This window comes from Rhinolophus sinicus, chromosome 16 (genome assembly GCF_057876585.1).
Source record: "Rhinolophus sinicus isolate RSI-liver-muscle chromosome 16, RSI-T2T, whole genome shotgun sequence".
In the NCBI taxonomy this organism is placed as follows: domain Eukaryota; kingdom Metazoa; phylum Chordata; class Mammalia; order Chiroptera; family Rhinolophidae; genus Rhinolophus; species Rhinolophus sinicus.
The window spans coordinates 89,155,905-89,177,146 of NC_142516.1; the positions used below are offsets into that span (position 1 = coordinate 89,155,905).

Sequence of the window (21,242 nt, forward strand, 5' to 3'; positions counted from 1 at the left end):
AAGTAATCCACTTGCGCATTGACAGTAGAATGGATAAGTAGTATTAGCTACACATTGGAATACTTTAAACAATGAAAAAGAATGAACTAGTACATGCAATTGTTGAATGAATTTACAGACAAGATGTTGAGTTAAGGAAACTAGACACAAAAGAGTACATACTATATAATTACATGTATGTGAAGTTCAAAATAAGACAAAACCAATCTTTGAAATCAGAATAGGGATGACTTGTGTGAAAGGAAGTTATTGAGTGGGAAAATACCTTAGATAGGCTTTTGGGATATTGGAAATTTTCTTTATATTTATGTGGGTATAGTCATTGTAAGAAATTTCATTGAGCTTTGCACTTAAAATTTATAAACTTTATGTGTATGTTATTTATTGTAACCAAAAAAACCCACAAAAAACCCACTGAAATACTGAAAGAACTTTTTACCTACAGACCCAACACTAAAGAAACACTACCATGTTTCCCCAAAAATAAGACCTAGCTGGACAGTCAGTTCTAATGCGTCTTTTGGAGCAAAAATTAATATAAAACCCAATATTTTATTATATATTATAAGACTCGGTCTTGTAGTAAAATATAGTAAAATATTATATACTATAGTAAAATAAGACTGGGTCATATTAGTTTTTGCTCCAAGAGACTCATTAGAACTGTCTGGCTAGGTTTTATTTTGGGGGAAACACGGTAAAAGGCTGTTCTTTAGGCAGAAGAATTTAGTTGCAAGAAGAAATGAAGAACACCTAAAAATCAAATAGTGGATATAATACTTACTGGACTTTTGGGCAAATCACCTAACTTCTAGGTCTTAATTTTCCTTGCATATAATTATGAATTTGGATTAAATAATGTAAGCCCCTTATCTCTCTCTCTCTTTTTTAGCAAGAGAAATTAACCCCACATACATGAGAGAATCTGAGACCCCCCACATGTAAGAAAGGTTCAGAGATAGAAAGGGAAAGTGGGTGTATAAGACTTACTGAGCTAGGAATGAAATAAGGTGTGTTGGGGGCTTTCAGGGTCACTGCAAAATGATAAGAGCAGATGTTTAGTAAATAGAAGTTTGCCCTGTCATATAGGTAGGTTAAAAAGAGGTTATTGGTGATAATCTCTTACGGGCAAGGCACCTAATTCAAGTTCTTCCAGTTAGTTAAAGCAAGTGGTAGAAGTTTCTCTTGAGCCTGAAGCTAGAATTGCCCTTAGCTTAACATAATCTGCATAGCACATAAGCACATCTTTGGGCAACCAGCTCTGAACCCCCCACACTGTAGGGAAGATCCAAGCAGGTTCTCAGGTTGCTTACCACACATTACCTAGGGCTTCAAAGGCAGGCCCTCGAAGTAGTACCATCTGGCGCCTTGCCGGCAACCAGTTCCCCAGCAACTCCAAAGAGGTACCTGACAAGCCCAGCCCTACGTGTCCCATACTGGGACACTGAAGCCCCCAGGACCTGGCTGACCTGCGCCAAACCACGAGGTCAAGTAGTTGTGTGTTACAGACATGGGCCAAAAAGTGGCCCCCGTTGACTCTCAGAGTCTTTTGTTCCTTAACTGGCACTGTGCTTTTTAGGAGCCTAGCTTCCTCGTGGGTAAAATGGAAGGAAAGAACCTTGCAACATCTAGTTTTTGGAAGAGAATGAATGAGGCTCGGGTAGGCAGCAGCTCTGGTTGAGCTTAAAGCAAGCAGCCTGAGTTTGCAAACTCCAGAACCACACCTCCCTCCCCCATACTTTGTTCCTCTTCTACCTCCATGGAGCTCCTGCCTCCTTTCACCTCCTTTTCCGGACCTTCCTATTAGGCCTCTTCTAGTAAAATGTATTCCAGGGATAGGGCATGGAAGAATTTGAGAGTCCTTTAAATTTAATCTGGAGACACTAATACCAAAAATTGATGAAATAAGAAACTTAAAGGAAACATTTGCTTTATTTATGTATTCACCAAAGCTAAAGTGAAAAAGATTTCAGAATCCAGTTAGTCTTCAGCAGTATAGGTGATATCTCACTTTCCATAATTTTATATAAATATGCCCCCTTTATGTAGGGATAAGTTCATAAAATTACAAGGCCTAATGTTTTTGTGTTCAAGGTTCTTATTTCTCCCATATTAATGGTAATGAGAACTCTTGTAATGGTTGATTGTCCTTTATTTTATTTATTAAATCGACTTCATTATCCAGGTACTATGCAGAGAAGATTAACCTGGAATGCAATCTGTGTTTATTCTATAGATGAGTATGTAATTTGTTTTCTTTGGAATGGTTCAAAATGATGTTGTTTTCTAAAGGAATGGCTTAGAAGTGAAGAAACTTCTGAGTACTTGGTGTTAAAAAATTTTATTGGCACGTACTCCATATTTGCCAGCATGTCATCCTGTAGAATGAAAGAATTCTTTTTGTTACTTGCTCTGTTTTGTTTTTGCCTATAAGGTAAAAGATACCTAGAAATAGGACAAAGAAAATTAGAAGCAGTGGGTGGGAATTTAGATATGAAAATGGAATTGTTAGTGTTGGTAATACTGAGAGAGGCCTTTGGAGCTGTTATAGGTGGAGGGGCCATAGATAGGCCTCTTCCTAATGACAAAAGCTATTTTTGAAGAGAGATGACAGAATAATTCAGTCTTCTAGGGCCTTGTTTCTCAAAGCTTCACCATCACCCGAGAAGTTAGTTAGAAATACAGAATCTCAGGCCCCTCCCAAGCGCTACTAATTTAGAATCTCCATGTAAACAAGATTCCCAAGATATCTGATGCATGTTGAAGTTTGAGAAGCACTATTTCCTGTACATAATAGTGTACCATTTTGAAGCTAACACTAATACTTGTATATGGTGGCGGAGGCCCTGTGTGAAGTTAGGAAAGCTGTTTCCTGAGTAATCCAACACACTTAACATTAATGCCTGTGAAATAATATTTTGGAAAGCTGGGAAGTAATTGTAGAAAGAGTTGCTTTAAAATGTTATGTTTAAATTATATATATTTCAAAGTATTTTAGAAGTATATTGATGTCTACATATTACTTGAAATACGTAAAAATTGATTGATTGTTCAGAGGGCTGAATAGATAGAAAAATTGTAAAGTAAAAATAGTATAAAATTAGGGCTGGGGAGGATGAAGAGGGTAAATGGGGTCAAATATATGGTGACAGAGTCTAGACTTTGGGGGTGCACACAGTATGGAGTATACAGATGTCATAGTATAAAATTGTACACCTGAAATTTATATAATGTTATTAACCAATATTACAGCCAATAAATTTAAAAAGTAGTAAAATAGCATAGAATCTATTTGGTGGATGTTCACTTTAAAATTCTTTCGGCCTCTCTATATGCTTTAAATTTTTCAGAATAAAATGTTAGGTGGGGAGCTGTTAGGAAAATGGATATCATATACCATACTCAATAGTTATCTTTGTATTTACATATTTTCTAATATTCTTAGAGAAGAAAAAGTGGCTAATGTTTTTTGCAAGTGCCGTAATTCCAAACATAATACTTTACTATAGCACTTTCATGAGTTAGGTATCATTGCCAGCCTGTAGCTGAGAAAACCAGGACAGGTTAATACTATATACTTGCACAATCAGCTCAGAAACATGCCTTTTGACCTGGGGAGTCTGACTTAGGAGATGATGGCTACCTCATTGCACAGTCCCAGGGCCGCCATTTACATTGTTAGCACAATAGAGTTTTCATTCACTTAGAATGCTAAGTGTACAGTTGCCCTGGGATTGTGCAGCAGGGCTGCTGTGCCTTAACCACTTGTTACATGGCTGCCTCACTATTCTGTTAAACTTGTGCAAAATAAAAATTTTAAATATTTTTCTGATGTGAATTTTGAATTGTTGCATGACTTTTTCTTGTGTTTTATTTTTAAGATTCTTGGATCTCCCAGTCAGCATCATTTCCCCGTAATCAGAAACAGCCAGGGGTGGATTCTTTATCACCAGTGGCCTCGCTTCCTAAACAGATTTGCCAGCCTTCAGCCCAACAGCAACTCACCAAACCAGTTAAAATCACTTGTGCAAACTGCAAAAAGCCTTTACAGAAGGGACAGACAGCTTATCAACGAAAAGGATCGGCTCACCTCTTTTGTTCTACCAGCTGCCTTTCCTCCTTCTCTCACAAGCGTCCTCCAAAGAAACGCAATGCACTATGTAAAAAGTAAGCTGTACTTCTCACATGGCTCCATCTGGCCTATATGGCAGTGTAAATGTGCCTTCTGAATGTGATTGGAGAGCCGCATACATTCATGGGGAGGATTGTTGCAGGGCATCTTCAGGTTGATTGAGCTTGAGTTATCGTAGAGCTTATCAGAGATGTGGGCTCATTTGTACTGTACCTGCTCTTGGTAGAAAAGTGGGGTATGGCTGTGGGGATAGGTTGGTCCTCTCCTGCCTCTGCCCCCCTCACCCTCTGCCCCATCTTCTGCCTTAGTTCTACCAAGTTGCTACCACCCTTTTTGAATGCTTCTAGAAATCATAAGAACCTGTGTCAAGGTTCTTGTGCTACAAATATTACAATTTTACCTCCAGATTGTGTTTTCCAGTATAACTTAAGACTCTTGGCAGTGAAACCAAAAAGAGGATTTTTCTAAATTGAGAAATTATAGTTGATTCCTAGTATTATGAGAAAATGAAAAATGTCCATTATTGTTTATTTATTTGACATTAAAATGCAATGTCCTTAAATTGTCTATCTCTGTGTTTCAGAGATGCACCTACAAAAAAGGCTTCTGTTGTTCCTCCAGTGGGCTGGAGCGAGCCCTTCCAAGAACTCCGTAGCATGTCCTGTGTGTCCCCCTATGAGAACAGCCAGAATCCCAGAAAAAGAGTTCCGAACAAGTCAAGATGTACCATCTGTAGTAAATTAACAGAGGTGTGGGTTTTTATATCTCGTTTAAGTTCTTACCTAGGTTAACAGGAATGGCTTTAAGTGCTGCCCTGTTTTCTGCCATCTACATAATGTACATCCTGAATCTGCACAGTGAAGTTAAAGGGAACTGTCTTATAAGCAAATGTCCCATTTGCATAGTATGGAGCACACACATTGTTTCTCTGGAGTGGCTGTAGTCATGCACAGCAATAGTTGTATGGTGGGTTTCATTTTCACTAGCCACACTAAACAAAAGTGTAGGTTCAGGACATGAAGGAAGTAGGCAACCCTGGTACGAGACCATGTGGGACGTGGAGTGAAAGTATGTTGAAAACTTCACATTTCTTATGGGCCCTGCCATCTTTGCAGATGCTGAAAGAGGAAGTGAGCATGCACACGGGCCTCACTTGGCCCAGTTGTTGGTAACTGCATTTGGAGTTGGTTGTCCTGAGCCATGCAAATTGAGGACATGTTTTTTTATCTCAGTTATCAGGAAGCTGAGCAAAGCATGTGTATACAGACAGCATCCAGAGTATGGGTAGTGCTGATCCTTTTGGCCCATCCCACGATTTTTTAGGGAAGTGAACTTTAGAACACGAAAAACTACCCATCCATTTCTTTTAAACAGGTCGTATCAAAATCTTCTAAACCAGTTCATTTTCTGGACTTCTTAAATGTCTCTGGGGAAATTATTACTGATTTTATTGTTTTTTTGTTCTATTAAACTTATTTTTCCTTCTTTTGTAAAATTGAAAAATAATTTTACCAAGCAGTCAAAGATAAAAATGAAAGAATAACCAAATGGGCTTTTTAGTCTTTTCCTGAATATTTCTTCCATTGAGAAATTACTAGAGTTTCTTTTTTTCTGTTGAAAAAACTACTTACCTCATTCCTTACTGTGCTAACTTGCTTCATTTAATAAATTCTGCTTTTTCTTCTAGATTCGCCATGAAGTCAGCGTTAATAATGTAACTCATAAGCTGTGCAGCAACCACTGCTTTAATAGATACAGAATGGCCAATGGTCTGATAATGAATTGCTGTGAACAGTGTGGAGAGTACCTGCCCAGCAAAGGTGTCGGGAACAGTGTCCTGGTCGTTGATGGTCCGCAGAAGCGATTCTGCTGCCAGAGTTGTGTTAATGAATATACACAGGTAATTCTTGTAGTGCGTTGTAGATGGTCGGGTGGACAAGGACTTGTACCAGCGAGCTTACAGCAACCAGATTGATCTCAGAATCTCATTTAGTTCCATTTTGGTCAATCGGTCATTGAGTTGTCCCATCCCAAATGAATACTGAAATCAAATTGCTTGTTAGAAGTAACCTTGTTTTAAATCTTCACTCATTGCGGACGTTACAAGTAATTATTTTCTCTACCATTTTGCACTCCCACTGACGACTCAGTAGTTCGTTGCTCCACATTCTTACCAAAATTTGGTATTGTCTGTGTTGATTGAAGCTATTCTAGTGGACATGAAATGATTGTCTCATTGTGGTTTTAATTTGCATTTCCCTGATAACTAATATTCTCCTCTCATCACTTATATTCTAGGTATGATCAAACAATACAGTGAATGTTTAAATAAGTTTATTACAGTAAAAGACATTGCCATTAATCCCCTTCAAAATACTCCCACTTGCTTTGAACACACTCATCCCATGGTTCTTGCTCCTTTCTGAAGCAGTTCTGGAAGTCCTTCTGTTGTGGCTGCCTCAATGTCCTGAATCATTTTGACTTTGGGGAGGAGCCAGAAGTTGCACAGTGCCAGATCCGGTGAACAGGGTGGATGAGGACACACCATAACGTTTTTATTTGACAGAAATTGCCATACCGGAGGCGATGTTTCACACGGAGTGTTGTCATGGAGAATGATTTACGGCACACTTTAAAACACACCTTCTCTTAACCGTAGCTCACACCCGACTGACTGCTCCAAACAAGTTGAAACTTGTCACACACTGTTAACTAAGGTTCAACGCTCTGCTTCCATGTTGAAGATCCCTGCCTTTCCATTGGATGGCACTCGGCAGCAGCATTCACTGTATTTTGTGGTCACAGTGGGAAAGGCTCTGTGTCACACATTGCTTCTGGTATGGCAATTTCTGTCAAATAAAAACATGGTGTTTCCTCATCCACCTTATTCACCAAATCTGGCACCATGTGACTTCTGGCTCTTCCCCAAAGTCAAAATGACCCTGAAATGAAAGGTAAACGTTTTGAATTGATACAGGACATCAAGGCAGCCACAACAACGCAACTAAAGACTCTCACAAAAGAGGTCTTCCAGAACTGCTTCAGAAAGTGGCAAGAATGATGGAATAAATATGTTTGAAGTGAGGGGGACTATCTTGGGAATTAATAGCAATGTGTCTTTTACTGTAATAACTTTTTTCTTTTTAATTTCAGTAGTCATATTGTTTGATCACACTTCGTATCTTATTTTGTAAAGTCTCTGTTCAGGTCTTTAGTTCATTTTTTAAATTGGGTTGTCCTTTTATTGAGTTACAGGAGTTTATATATTCTGGATACATGTCTTTTGTAAAATGTATTCAGAAGATTTTCCTCTGGACAATTGTGGGGACAGAGTCCCAGAGAGCAGTTTCCAGGCTCTTGGCCTCATGTGGAAAGGTGCTGGCTCGGGTAGTAGATGGCCGTCAGCTATGGCTGGTTGGCCGTCGGCTGTGGCCGGATAACCAGTTAGCCACTGATATAACTGCCGCGGCTACGTTGGAGAGTTGAGTTGAGTTGGTCGGTTGGCAGGCAAAGAAGCAGACAGCAGGTTGCAGGTTGTGTAACTCCAGCCTCCAGTGAGACTATAGTGGTATGACTTCCCTCCCTATGGCTCCATGAGTGTTCTTCTGGCCTACCCATATCCTGCGTTCTTATGTGGGGAGCAGGACTAGAGGCCCCGCAGGCCGCCTCGCATGACAAATGGTGCAGCGAGCAGGGTCTGCTGCACGACATCAATGTTTTGTCTTTTTATTTTCTTGATGTTTTTGAAAAGCCCAAGTTTTTAATTTTGATAAAGCCCACTAATTGCTTTTCTGATTAAAACTTTTTGTGTCTTGTTTTAAGGAATCTTTGCCTACAAAGGTTATGAATATATTTAACTATGTTTTCATCTAAAAGCTTTTAAATTTTGGATTTTATGTTTTTGTCTGGTATCCATTTCAAGTTAATTTTGTGTATGGTATGAGGTAGAGGTAAAGGAATTGTCTACCTGACTTGAAGACATTAAAAACCTCAAAACATTGCATTGGACAGCATAAATATATTTAATTTTTATTTACCAATTGTACCTCAGTAAAGCTGGGAAAAAAAACATTAAGGAACTACAGTAATCAAGCTAGTGTGGCATATAAAAATAAACAAATAGGTCAACGGAATAGATAGTCCAGAAAGAGAATCACACCTGTATAGTCAGTTGATTTTAGAAGAAGGTACCAAATCATTTTGATGGAAAAGCAAGGTCTTTCTAACAGGTGGTGCTGGGACAATTTCCCCCTCTAGTCCCCAACTCCGGTTCAAGCCGTTGTTTCGCAGTCTAGTTGTGTAGGACACAGCTCCCTGGCCCATGTTGGTATTATGAGCCTTGCACTTCCCCCGGCTGAGACAGTTGGTTGCCAGCTGATGGCCACTCACGGCAGCTATCGCCAGCTGCCAGCTGCTCATGCTGGGTGCCGGCCCCTCACACTGGCTGCCAGCCCCTCACACTGGCCACCGGCTGCTCGCCATAGACCACGGCAGCACACAGCATCACTCAGCAGCCTGCGGCAGCTCATGCGTTCACCAGCTGCTTATGGCAGCCCAGCTCCAGGGAGAGCCGTTGTTCACAATCTTAGTTGTAGAGGGCGCAGCTCACTGACCTGTATGGGAATCAAACCCATGACCTCCGCGTTAGGAGCACGGCATTCCAACCACCTGAGCCACCAGGCTCCCCTGGGACAATTTTTTTGTTTGTATGGAAATAAATGAGCTTTGACTTCCTTTTTTCCCATACACAAAAATTAGTTCAAGATGGATCTTAAACGTAAAACCAGGAACATTCTTAGCCCCCATTTCACTGGATAAGGATTTAAGTGGTTAGCTTTCAGAGAAAAGTAACTGAAGTGCAAGGCTTATTGAACAAGAGAGGAAACAGTAGATACCCATAGTTGACTTTTAAGTTTTGCAAGAAAGGCTAATTTATGTTCATTATTTTTTTATATATACTACATCTCTTATATAAAATGTATAGACTGAATCTTGATCTTACCCAGTGATCTAACTGAAGGTGATTTTGTCCCCTTGAGGACTTTTGGCAAAGTCTTAAACATTTTTTATTACAACAGCTTGGGGGTGGGAGGTGCTGCTGGCATCTATTGAATAGGGGCCAAGGATGCTGTTAAACATCCTGAAATGCACAGGACAGTCCCCACCACAGAGTTACTTGGCCCAAAATGTCAATAGTGCCAAAGTTAAGAAATCCTGTAACGAAAGGATAAATAGGTAGCTGGAATGTGAGTGTGTGTGGTAAGCATAGTAAGAAGGAAGAGAACTAAATTTCCATCTTCCTCATTGAGAAATCAATTGATGATACGTAAAACTAGGAGGAAAAATCAGTAAATAGTGATACAAACGTGTTACTTTGACATTTGGAAACAAATACCAAAAGAATCAGCTCTATGTGTTCAAAGTAGTTAACTTCTGGGAAAGCGGAAATGGGTGAAGGTTAGTTTGTGGTAATTAACCAGGTTTAACTAGTTGATGCAGTATACTAAACGTATATTCAATTTTGATTAAATAAAACTTTAAAATATGTTAAAGATACTGAAGTTCAGAGACAGTGTCTTACCCAAAGTCACACAGCTAGATTTGACCTCACATCAGAAATCTTCATTAGTACATGATATAAACATTTAATTATACATGTGCCTTTTTACCCCGAATAAGCCGTAAGTTCTCTTAGGCCAGGATCTACCGGGCATGCCAAAAAAATCTGTACACATGACTTGTATTCATCTTTTGTTATCGGTGTGTGTTGATTTTTACAATTTTAATGCAGTTTTTTCCTTTCTTAAAATGCTTATACTTTTTTTTTTGGCACCCTCTCTTTATAGCATTCATTTTGGGAATCTCCAGAGTAACCAGCCTTATATGTGGCATGACCAAACCATCTTACTGGGACACCTAGAGAGTGAAATGATATTCTGCTAATAAACGCAGTGCTCCCATCTTGGTACCTCTCTTTCCAGTGATTTATTTTCCCCTTTTTTTAGAGGCTTCAGTTAATTGGTGTCTGCCTCACCTGCCTTTTATTTTACTTCAGTTTTCATCCAGATCATCAGTAAAAATGTTCATGTGACAGAAGAATATAGCATTGCCCTGAAGTATTTTTGAACTTCATTTTCAAAGAGCCTCAGATGAATGCTCCTGGAGAGAGTGCCTAAGTGACATGGATGGGAAAAGACATCAGCAGTTTAACCTTGGAGCCTAGAGTATAGGCAGAAAATTCATGAGCCTTTCCAGTTCTTTGCTATTAGACCTTATTCAGTAATTGTCGCATAGTTACGAGTAGCCTTGTTAGAGTGTATGCCAGTAATGACAGCTAACATGAGTTTACTGTGGTGCCAGACACAGCTTTACTGTATTTTTACATTTAATCATCTAAACAGTCTCCCTAGTTAGGTGCAATTGATGTCCTCATTTTATTTTATTTTATATTTTATGTTCTTCAAGATTTTAGTGTATTTCAACTACTCTGCCATCTTGACTGGACCTCCATGTTCTCATTTTATTGCCGAGGAAACTGAAGCTTAGGTGGTTAATGACTTGCCCAAGGTCACATAGCTGAGAAGTGGAACATCCGCCGAGAATAACAACTTGACTATCTGTTCATTACCAGGAAACTCAGGAAGGAAAGAGATAAGACCAGAGTTTGGATTTGGTTGTGTAATAAATACACTAATGTAGTCCTTGGCTTTCTGTTTATGTGTGATCTTCTACTACAGTCTTATCCACTCCCATAGTTTCAGCTATGATGACTTCCAAAATATATCTGCAGATTATATTTCTTCAGTTTCAGACCAATATATCTACCTTTAATCTCCATTGAAATGTTTCACGGATCCCTCAAACTGTATCTAAAATGGAAATTCCAAACCTGCTTTCCTTCTTTGTTTCCCTTGTCAGTAAATCTCACCATCCAGTCAGGTGCCCAAACAAAAACGGCGTCATTCTTTTTTATTGTGGGGGATGGTGTCACTATTTAAGACCCTTTCCAGTCAGCAGTCTTGGAGACCATTATGTTGGCCTTGGCCAGCGGGAGAATGGAGTTATCTGACTTGCCCGTCTTAGGGTCATTCTTTACGCCTCCCTGTTCCTCTGCCCCTGTAGCCACTCAATTACCAACTAATCCAGATTCTACTTCTAAATGTCTCTCAATTATCCTATCTCTGCCATAACCCTAGACATAGCCTCCATCCTTTGTTGCCAGCTTCCTATCTCTGTCCCCTCGGTCTTAGAGTTGGAAATCCATAATACAATCAGCAATTTTTCTAAAGCACAGGTTTGATCATGTCACTCCTGCTTTTTTTTTACTTTGGTGCTGCCATCTTGCTTTCAGGATTAAATCAGAGCACAGCTCTTAGTTTCTTAAGATCCATACAGTGTTCCGCTGTGCTGTGCACAAAACTTACAGCAGATGAGCTGCCATTCACATTGTGCACATCTATAACTGTTAGTCTCTTGTTTGCATTTGTATTTTTATTGGCTTAAAAATAGGTAATGTGTGTCTTACATGGAATCATACAATATGTGGTACTTTGTGGCTGGCTTCCACATACTACACTGTTTTCTGGGTGCATCCATGTTGTAGCATATATCTTTGTTTCACTTGTTTTTATTGCTGAAGAACAGTCCATTGTGTGGATAATACTGTATTTTATTTATCCATCAGTAAGGGACATTGAATTATTTCTGCTTTATGGCTATTATGAATAATGTTGCTATGAACATTTTGTAGAAGTCTTTGTGTGGACATATATTTTCATTCTGGCATTGCTAAAATGGTGGTAACTCTGTTTAACTTTTGAGGAATTGTAGACTGTTTTCCAAGGCAGCTATACCATTTTACATTCCCTCCATCATCTTAGGTAGATTCCAGTTTTTCCACATCTTTGCCAACACTTGTCTTTTTTTTTTTTTTTTTTTTTAAGATTTTATTGGGGAAGGGGAACCGAACTTTACTGGGGAACAGTGTGTACTTCCAGGCCTTTTTTCCAAGTCACGTTGTTGTCCTTTCCATCTTAGTTGTGGAGGGTGCCGTTCAGCTTCAAGTTGTTGTCCTTTCAATCTTAGTTGTGGAGGGCACAGCTCAGCTCCAGATCCAGTTGCCGTTTTCTAGTTGCAGGGGTCACAGCCCACCATCCCTTGCGGGAGTCGAACCAGCAACCTTGTGGTTGAGAGCCCACTGGCCCATGTGGGAATCGAACCGGCAGCCTTTGGAGTTAGGAGCACAGAGCTCCAACTGCCTGAGCCACCGGGCCGTCCCCAACACTTGTCTTTTTATTGTAGCCATCCTAGTGGGTGTGAAGTGGTATGTGGTGGTTTTGATTCGTACTTTTTGATGACTAATGAGTATCTTTTCATGTGCTTACTGGGCATTTATACACACATTCATTTTTTTTTTTTTAAGTGTTAACGATTCTAAGATAAAACTGTAATCTCTTTCTCCCCAGATGCTAGAAAAAAAATCAAAAAAATTATCAGTGTCAGAAAACAAAAAAAGGAATGCTGTTAGAAAAGAAAATGAAAGATTGTTGAATACACTTTTGGAAAAAATGGAGGGAATACCAGAAAAAAAGGAAAAGACTTCAGCGCTACAGGTTTCAGCAGAATGTAGCACAGATTCATCACTGATGGAACAGGATGTGAATGGACCTTCTGTGTCCACCATAGCTGATACATTTCAAGAGCAATTGGAAGAGAAAACATCAGAAGACTCCACTAGACCAGTTGTGCTTTCTGCAGATCCAGGTACATGGCCCCGAATTTTGAATATTAAGCAACGGGACATTCTTGTCAAAAATGATCCACCTCAAGTAAGAAATTTTAACTTTCCAAAAGACAATACAGGAAGGAAGTTTTCAGAAACCTATTATACACGAATTCTTCCAAATGGTGAAAAAACCACTAGATCTTGGTTACTTTATTCGACCTCAAAAGATTCTGTGTTTTGTCTATATTGCAAACTCTTTGGGGAAGGAAAAAATCAACTGCGGAATGAGAATGGGTGCAAAGATTGGCAGCATTTATCACATATTCTTAGCAAACATGAAGAAAGTGAAATGCACATCAACAATGGCGTTAAGTATTCAAAATTAAAATCTGACTTGAAAACAAACGAAATTGTTGGAGCAGCAGAACACAGATTACAGGAGAATGAGAAAAGTGGTAGTGTGCTGTTGTACACATGATACACCTGGCAGGGTCCTACGTTTCCTCGGAGATCTGTATCCTGACAGACAGGCAGTACCATTTGTGTCGTGAGGGTCCTCTACAGAGTAACGCTCAACAGTTCACTGGCCATTAAGTATTATATCATTGCAAATAAATCGTAAAAAATGTTTTTATTCCAAATTATAAAGCTGGTTGGAGTTCATAGTGGTTAGCGCAGATTTCAATAGAGGCAATTGTTGATTTTATTCAGTCTGTCAAGTCATATCTTTTGAAATTGGCTTTTGACAGGTTCGCTTAATTTTCTTTTCTGATTACCTTGATTGAGGGAGAGAAAGGCTTACATTTATCAGTACCACTTTGAAACAGATACGTGAAGAAGTATTCTCATCATTATTATTAAAGTAAAAACATTCAGGAACAGTTTAAGAACAGAATGGGATATGAAACTGCAGCTTTTTGCTATTAAGCCAAATACTTGTGATGTATTTCTTTCCGGCAGAACATCAGTATTTGAGCAAAACAGCATCATTTATTAAATAAATTTTTAAGGTGGTTAGTTTGCATTTCATTGGTTTTGTTTTAATCTGTAAATGTTTTAGCTTTTATCGTTATGTGAAAATTATGAGCATAAAGTGTATACCTATTTTTATGTTGGTACAAATATAAGAAATATGAAAATAAAAATATATTAAGTTAACCGTTAGGCATTGTGGCATTTTTTTTTCTCTGAAGGAGACTACTTGCTTGAAATTTGAGAAACACCCTAATGAAAATTAAGGATCTTTTTCAGATGATTAATAGCACTAAGTATTTAGTAATTCTCCCTTTGTTTCTGGTTTCTCATACCAGTTTTATCAGATATTAAATTCCTACATATACTTGGGCTTGTCTCAAGGCTTTTCCTATGAAACATAATGGCATCTGAGCAATGACTAGAGCAAAACATGGTACATTCTTCTTGGTGGGGCTGACACTAGGAGCACTTGTTGGCTGTCAGTGAGGCCTGTGCAGAAAATTATTTTTGGAACACCCAGGAAAATCATTCTCATTAATTTATAACCATTTTGGTTTTTGACAAAAATCATTTCAATCTTTCAGACTTGGATCTGAATAAGCCAGTGGGATGTTTCCAAAAATCCAGTTTACTCTCAGAGACCTAAGAGGATACTCTAGAGCAGGGGTGTCCAAACTGCGGCCCGCGGGCCACCTGCGGCCCGCAATCCATTTTTAATTGGCCCGCAGCAAATTCCAAAAATATAGTTAGTTTACTTAAATAAACCAGGTCAAGCAATACGTACTTCACCTCGAGTGAGTGGCCCGGCTGTTTGTGTATTTTACCACATATGGCCCTTGGTGAAAAACATTGAAAAAAGTTTGGACACCCCTGCTCTAGAGAATATAACAGGTTGTTCTGAAGTTCCTTTGCAAATGGTTAATGTGCCCATTGTTTCATTAAAGCTTACTCGTTAATCAACAGATTTGTCATATGATTAGATAGAGCAAACTAATGAAATAAACCAGAGGCTACTTGAGATAATTTGGTAAGAATATCAAATTTATCCATTGAGAAAACAAAATTCGATACTCACCGTAAAACTCTTTCATTTCTTCAACATACTGCACACCTATAAGGTACCATAAACCCTTCACGTAGTAATGAGTTAAATGTCAAAAATTCAAAAGGTGTAGGTGCTGGGTTTATCTGTGTTCACTGTAAGTGTCTTTCAACTTTTTGGTATGTATGAAACTTCATAATGAAATGTTGAAGGAAAAAGCAACTAAATTCAGAAGATAAAGTAAATCTCTAGGCACGTGAATAGCTTAGTTTTGTTTTTTTCCTTATCTAGCTTTTTTTACTCCGCTTTAAAATTAGAATGTGCTTGCTGTACAGAAGGAAGAACACAGAATGAAGTGCAAGTCCTGTTTCTCATCCCCCACTCTCCCTGCTGCAGGTCTGGTCATCAGTGAGCTGGACTATATACCCAGCATTTGTTTCCAAAACATCCTTTTAATTTCACTGAGAAAAGGCATTAGAAAAAATTATCTCCTTCCCCTAATGTAATACCAAAAATTATGAAGGGCAATTCAAAATGACAATCCCCAGGAAATGGCAACTTACTGGTTTTCTCACAGAGGACAAGTGAAATTTTTTTCATAAATCTCACATTTTCAAAATTGTAAGACATTACGTTGAGCTGTTTTCTTCCTGTGATCCCCTGGCCCTCCCCTGCTTTCTGCTGAAAGCCACTAAGAGTTGCTAATAGCCACTTTATAAAGAAAAGGTACAATTTACTATATAGTCTGTAAAAGTGAACAATGATTGAAGTAAAGAGCTCAATCAAGTTTGGAGAAAGAATAGCACTGTATCATTTTACTAGTCATATCTCTCTTCTGTTTCAAAGCTTTGAAGATGCCCCACTGCTTCAAGTTTAAAACTCCAACTCCTTACCACAACATAAGATAGATAGCTGCAGTCGTCAGTGGCAGATTATAGGGAAAGAGGTTGTAGACAAAGCAAATGTGAAGTACAAAAGCTTAGATATGGAATAGTCCTCTATGATGTTGAATTATACAATGTGATCATCTTAGGATGAGATCAAGAATGTGAGAATTTAACTAGAGCTGACAGAAAAAAATCTGAGCCATGTACCTACGTCAGTTTCTGAGAAAGGAAGAAGTTAGTTTGGGGAGATAGTGCTGTAATACTGAGAACTAAAGGTTTTCAAAAACTTGTATCTGATTTATCTTTTAAGGCAGCAGTGATTTTAAATGTGGCGAGTAGATGACTATGAACTAATGTCCTGGACGTCACATTTAGAGTGAAGAGCAATTAATCCAGTTTGCTTCTACAGATAAATAAAGCAAGGGAAACTTATAACCTGGCAAAAACCTATAACCTCACTTTAACACCTCACTTATATTTGTTAAAAGTGTTAAAAACACTCATAAATCATCTGTTTACAAATGAGTAAAATTGTAAACCTCCAGCAAAACTGATCAAGGGATTAGAAAAGAGAAAAACAGCCATTATCAAGAATAACTGGAGATCGTATGGACATTAAAAACAAAAATATGAACTGCTTGGTCAAAGAGTTTGACACATTTGATGTAATAGACAAATCACTTGAAAAACAATTTATCAAATCAGCTCAGCAAATTAAGAATAGAGGGAAATTATTAGGAAAAAGGGAATCTACAAAAAAACCCATAGTTAAGATCATACATAAAAGTGAAATAACACTTCTCCCTGAGTTAAGGAACAAGACAAAGATGTTCACTAGTACCATTTCTATTCAGTGTTGCTTTAGGTTCTATTCAGTTTAATAAGGCATATAAATAAAAGGTATAATGATTGGACAGGAAGAAGAAAACTCATTTGCATTTGACATATGACATGTCTATCTGTTTTAGAAAAACGAAATCTTTGGCAAACTATTAGAATTAATAAGGGAATTTAATGGGGAAGTTAGCTGCAACGCCAATATATTAAAAAAATTAATTGTACTTCTATAAGCAATAAATAATTAGAAAATGAAGTTAAATGCTGTTTACAGTAGCAGCAAAAAATTACATAGGAATAATGTAGTAAAAGAGATGTACTATATCTACACAGTAGCTTGTAAAATGTTAAAGAAAACCTGAATAACCATTTTAGATTAAAAGACTTGCTGTTAACATAAGGATGTCAGTTCTGATACGGATCTAGATTCAAAACACTCCCAGTCAAAAACTCATCTTGTTTTTTCAGTGTTTGGAGAAAATTGGTAAACTGATTCTAAAGTTTACAGGAAATACAAAGTCTTAGAATAACAGCCCAAATATTCTTAAAACAATGAATTTGGAGGATCTACCCTACCCTGCCCTGTTAAAATTGTATCACCAAATTACAGTTAAGTCTGATATAGTTGCAAGGATAGGCAAATAGATCCACTAAGTAGAGTAAAGCACCCAGAAACAAAATTACTCATATATAATCACCTGGTTTACAGCAAAGGCACCACTGCAATTCAGGGAAGAAGGATGGTCTTGTCAGTAAATGGTGCTAGGAAAACCAGATATCCATACCAAAAAGTGAAACTTGACCCTTACCTCACACCATGCACAAATACAGAGGGTGCCAAAAAAATGTATACACATGCTAAGGAAAACTATTAAAATTGTAGTAATATATACAGATAACAAAAGATGGATACAAGTCACGTTCAACTTCTGCAGTTACAAGAGGTGTTCAAAGTGGTTACCATCAGTGTCCAGACACTTCTGGTAATAGCGAACTACTGCTTGAGCAACGCTGACCAAAATGTCCACTTGTATACATTTTTTGGCACCCCTGGTATGTATTTGAGATTGATCATAGACTTAAATATGCGAAGTATAACAAAACATAAGTAAACATAGGAAAATATTTTCATGGCCTTTAGAGAGGAAAGAATTTCTTAAGCAGGACCCAAAATGCAGTAACCATAAAAATTAAAAATAGATTGGCATGTTTGCCTTAGGAAGATGGGAAATGGCAGCAGGCATGCCAACTTAGTTTTTGGATTTTTCCTAATCACCAATAAGAATAAAGCAATTAACACCACCAAAAATCCATGAAAAATATTTCCTACAACAAGTAATAGGATGTCTTCACAAACTTCAAAATACAAGTGGATGAGGATGAATTCTGAGTGTTATCTGAATGGGAGAAAGCAAAGCAAGGGGCATGATGGATCTAAGAATAAAAGAACCCCCCAGAGAGCCAACAGGTATTGACTGAAAGATACAGAAGGCTGATCCCGGCACACCTGGACTGGAAGGCGTTTTCCTAATTCAGTGACTGATAAAGTGTGAGGAGCCCATAGATGGACCCTCTAACTCTAAGCTTCTGAAACTGAAATAGCTAGTGTTGTCACGCAGCAGCCTGCCCATCTGTCCCCTCATACCTACCCCTAAAGAAAGGAGAGTCTGTGAGACTGATCCTTTCAGGGACTTTGCTTCACCTTTGTGCTTACACCGTATGTCTCCCTGTTTGGCCCCAAAGGATAGCTGGTTAGTTGATGACGGGTAAGATTCCTCAAAGAAGGAACAACCTAAGCCAGGCACAGTCACATAGGGGCCATCAGGAGAACTCATGAGGTTGATAGAGGTAGGCATAGACCCCCACCTTCCCCCGGCTGAGGAGAGCTTCTGCTTCTGTGGCTGCATTCCTTCCCACAACCTGCTTGGGAAGAGATTCAATGATGTGATAACATCAGTTCTCCATCTATTCATATCAGTAAGTTTCAGCATAAAGGTTGTGTCCCTTAGGGAGATACACACATCCTGGGACTTTCAGTTCCAGCTGCCTGTAGGCAAGGGTAATTGGTTTGAATCAGTTTCCTAGTATAATGTATGAAATTCACAGACCGTGGCGAAAACAATGTTACTTCCTTGTGTGTACATCAATAAAAGCCACAAGGTGGCCCGATTCAGGGCTCTCAGTCCTTGGAGGCTGTGAGACCCTTGGCCCCTAGTGCATAAATCTCTTGACTTCTGTTTCTTTCTTAACCCTTCGCCACCCCTTCTCGTTCTCTCACTGCCTGTGTTGCACTGGATGCGACAAGCTAGGACAAGGCCCAACATGGAGAAATCACAATTGAGCAGGTTAGGGACAATAGAGGACCAGAACCAAGCAATGAGTGGTCTGGATAAATGTGTAAAGCGGAACAGGACCAGGTTATCTCAGAAAGCCGGTTGATGTCGTTTTTTTTAACACTACACAAAAGCAATAGATGGAAGAGCTCTCTGAAGTACAAAAGCTACCCTGAACTACACTTCCTACCGTGTTTCCCTGAAAATAAGACCTAGCTGGACCATCAGCTTTGATGTGTCTTTTGGAGCAAAAATTAATATAAGACCCAGTCTTACTTTAATATAATATAGACCAGGTCTTATATAATAATATAATATAATATATAATATAATATAATGTAATATAATACCAGGTATAATATAATACCAGGTATAATAATATAATATAATATAATATAATATAATATAATATAATATAATATAATATAATATAATACTGGGTCTTATATTAATTTTTGCTCCAAAAGACACATTAGAGCTGATGGTCTGGTTAGATCTTATTTTCAGGGAAACAGTAATGATTCAGAAAAAACTAAATTCAAGATACAAAGAAGCAATAAAAACATCACGGCTAAATCCCAAACAAAATTACTATAAGAAAAAAGAGTGAGGAACGGAAATCTAAAGATATAATGAAAACACGCCAGAAAGACATGCTCAGAAAGCATCGCGAGTGCAACATAGTTCTTTGAAAACGATGAAAAAAAACAAAAACTCCAAGAAATTGATTCATGACTTGATAGAACAACATTAATCAAAAATAGAAAAACTCGGGGTGGCTGGTTAGCTCAGTTGGTTAGAGCATGGTGCTGATCGGAAAGAAAGAAGGAAGGAAGGAAGGAAAGAAGGGAGGGAGGGAGGGAGGGAGGGAGGGAGGGAGGAAGGAAGGAAGGACGGAAGGCTCAGAAGTGAATTTACAGACCTCAAGAAGGAATTAAAAATAAAATCAATTTCAGAAGTAAAGGCTAGAGGGAAAACTAGAAGGAATAAACACAATAGATAGTGCCTTAAAAGAAAAAAAGCGAAATGGAGGACATTTTTAAATATCAAAAAGAAATGGAGACCACACCCTGAGGCCCATCAACCTAGGAGCATCCTGAGCCCATGTCCCATGGTGATAAAGGACTTAGAACTTGGAGTATATGCTTTCCACCCATGGGGACATAGTTATCAGAACTGTTTTGAGAAAATGCCTGAGTAATAATGGAAGTAGATGTGTTGGAGTGGAATAGTAATTCGCCAGCAGGCTTCACAGTCACCAAACCCTCATGACTGAGTGGGGTTTGCACACTCTTGCAAGACTGTTGAACCCTCAGATTTGGGGAACTAGTGCAACTTTGACATACATCAAAGAACATCACACAAGTTGAGTGTCAGTTGATGAAAGGTTAGTGTACTCTTCTTATCCACGGACTCCTGGAATGACCATGCTTACAAAACAAGCCATTATTACAGACAGTGAAACGAATTAGCCAGGCATTTTATGAAAAGTTTAAGGACAAACTTAAACTTTGTCCTTACGGACAAACTTCATCCAACGAAAAGAATGGTCAAAGTGTCTTGGAATGGGTGATCAGCAGACACTGCAGATTTTGAAGACCAAGCAGCATGACCCAACCTGTTAAAAAAAAGAAAACCAGAAGAAAAAAAAAAAAAAGGAGCCAGTTTAAAATGGAACCGGACCTGCCATTCCAGAGGAACTACCTTGCACGTTTCAGGGCTCAAACCTTGGAATGTTAAAATGGCAAAATAACCTTTGCACTGGGCCTAAGGCAACACTGTGTTCCAAAAAAACCGTTTGCGAAGATAACAAGAAAGCATATCTTATGACTACTGAACTGGTGACTACCAGACTGAAATGAAAACCATTGTTTAGACTTGACATCACTGTGTTATGATGTCTTTGTCCCCCTTCTCCTCATAAATACCATCACCTTTGCCTCCTAATTAGAACATATGTGAGATTCTGCCTGATCCAGTGCCTCCCAGTAGCTCTTCTTTGATCTCAAATAAAGGCTTGGTTTTTGAAGGGCCTGATTTTTAGGTTAATAAACCTGTGGGAGCCTGTGAGACATACTAATGCATATCCAGAGTCAAGAACATGGAAAACACAGAAGAAACAGCAGTGTCTACAGGTGTCCATTATTCACCCCCCTTCATTCTACATTTTGTTTGTCAGAAAGAATATGCCTGTAAAGAAATTGACTTGATTTAGGAAAGAAATAGTAGAACAAGAAACAAATTTGTTATATTTTGGCCTTTTTTCTTATATTTTCTAGTGGGAAGAAGTACTTCATTCTGGGAAAGACTT

At 38.5% G+C, this 21,242-nt stretch overlaps 1 protein-coding gene across 2 annotated transcripts in view; it reads left to right on the plus strand.

The window, feature by feature from the left end:
• The window catches only part of ZMYM5 (zinc finger MYM-type containing 5), a 31,982-nt gene extending 17,961 nt beyond the window's left edge, over positions 1-14,021 (plus strand). For both annotated transcript variants that reach the window (XM_074330108.2, XM_074330109.2), the window contains 4 exons: positions 3,882-4,167; positions 4,716-4,881; positions 5,820-6,032; positions 12,598-14,021. In XM_074330108.2, the coding sequence (XP_074186209.1) occupies positions 3,882-4,167; positions 4,716-4,881; positions 5,820-6,032; positions 12,598-13,335 (1,403 nt within the window). In that variant the 3' untranslated portion in view covers positions 13,336-14,021. The remainder of the gene's footprint in view (positions 1-3,881; positions 4,168-4,715; positions 4,882-5,819; positions 6,033-12,597) is intronic.
• The last annotated feature ends 7,221 nt before the right edge of the window (positions 14,022-21,242 follow it).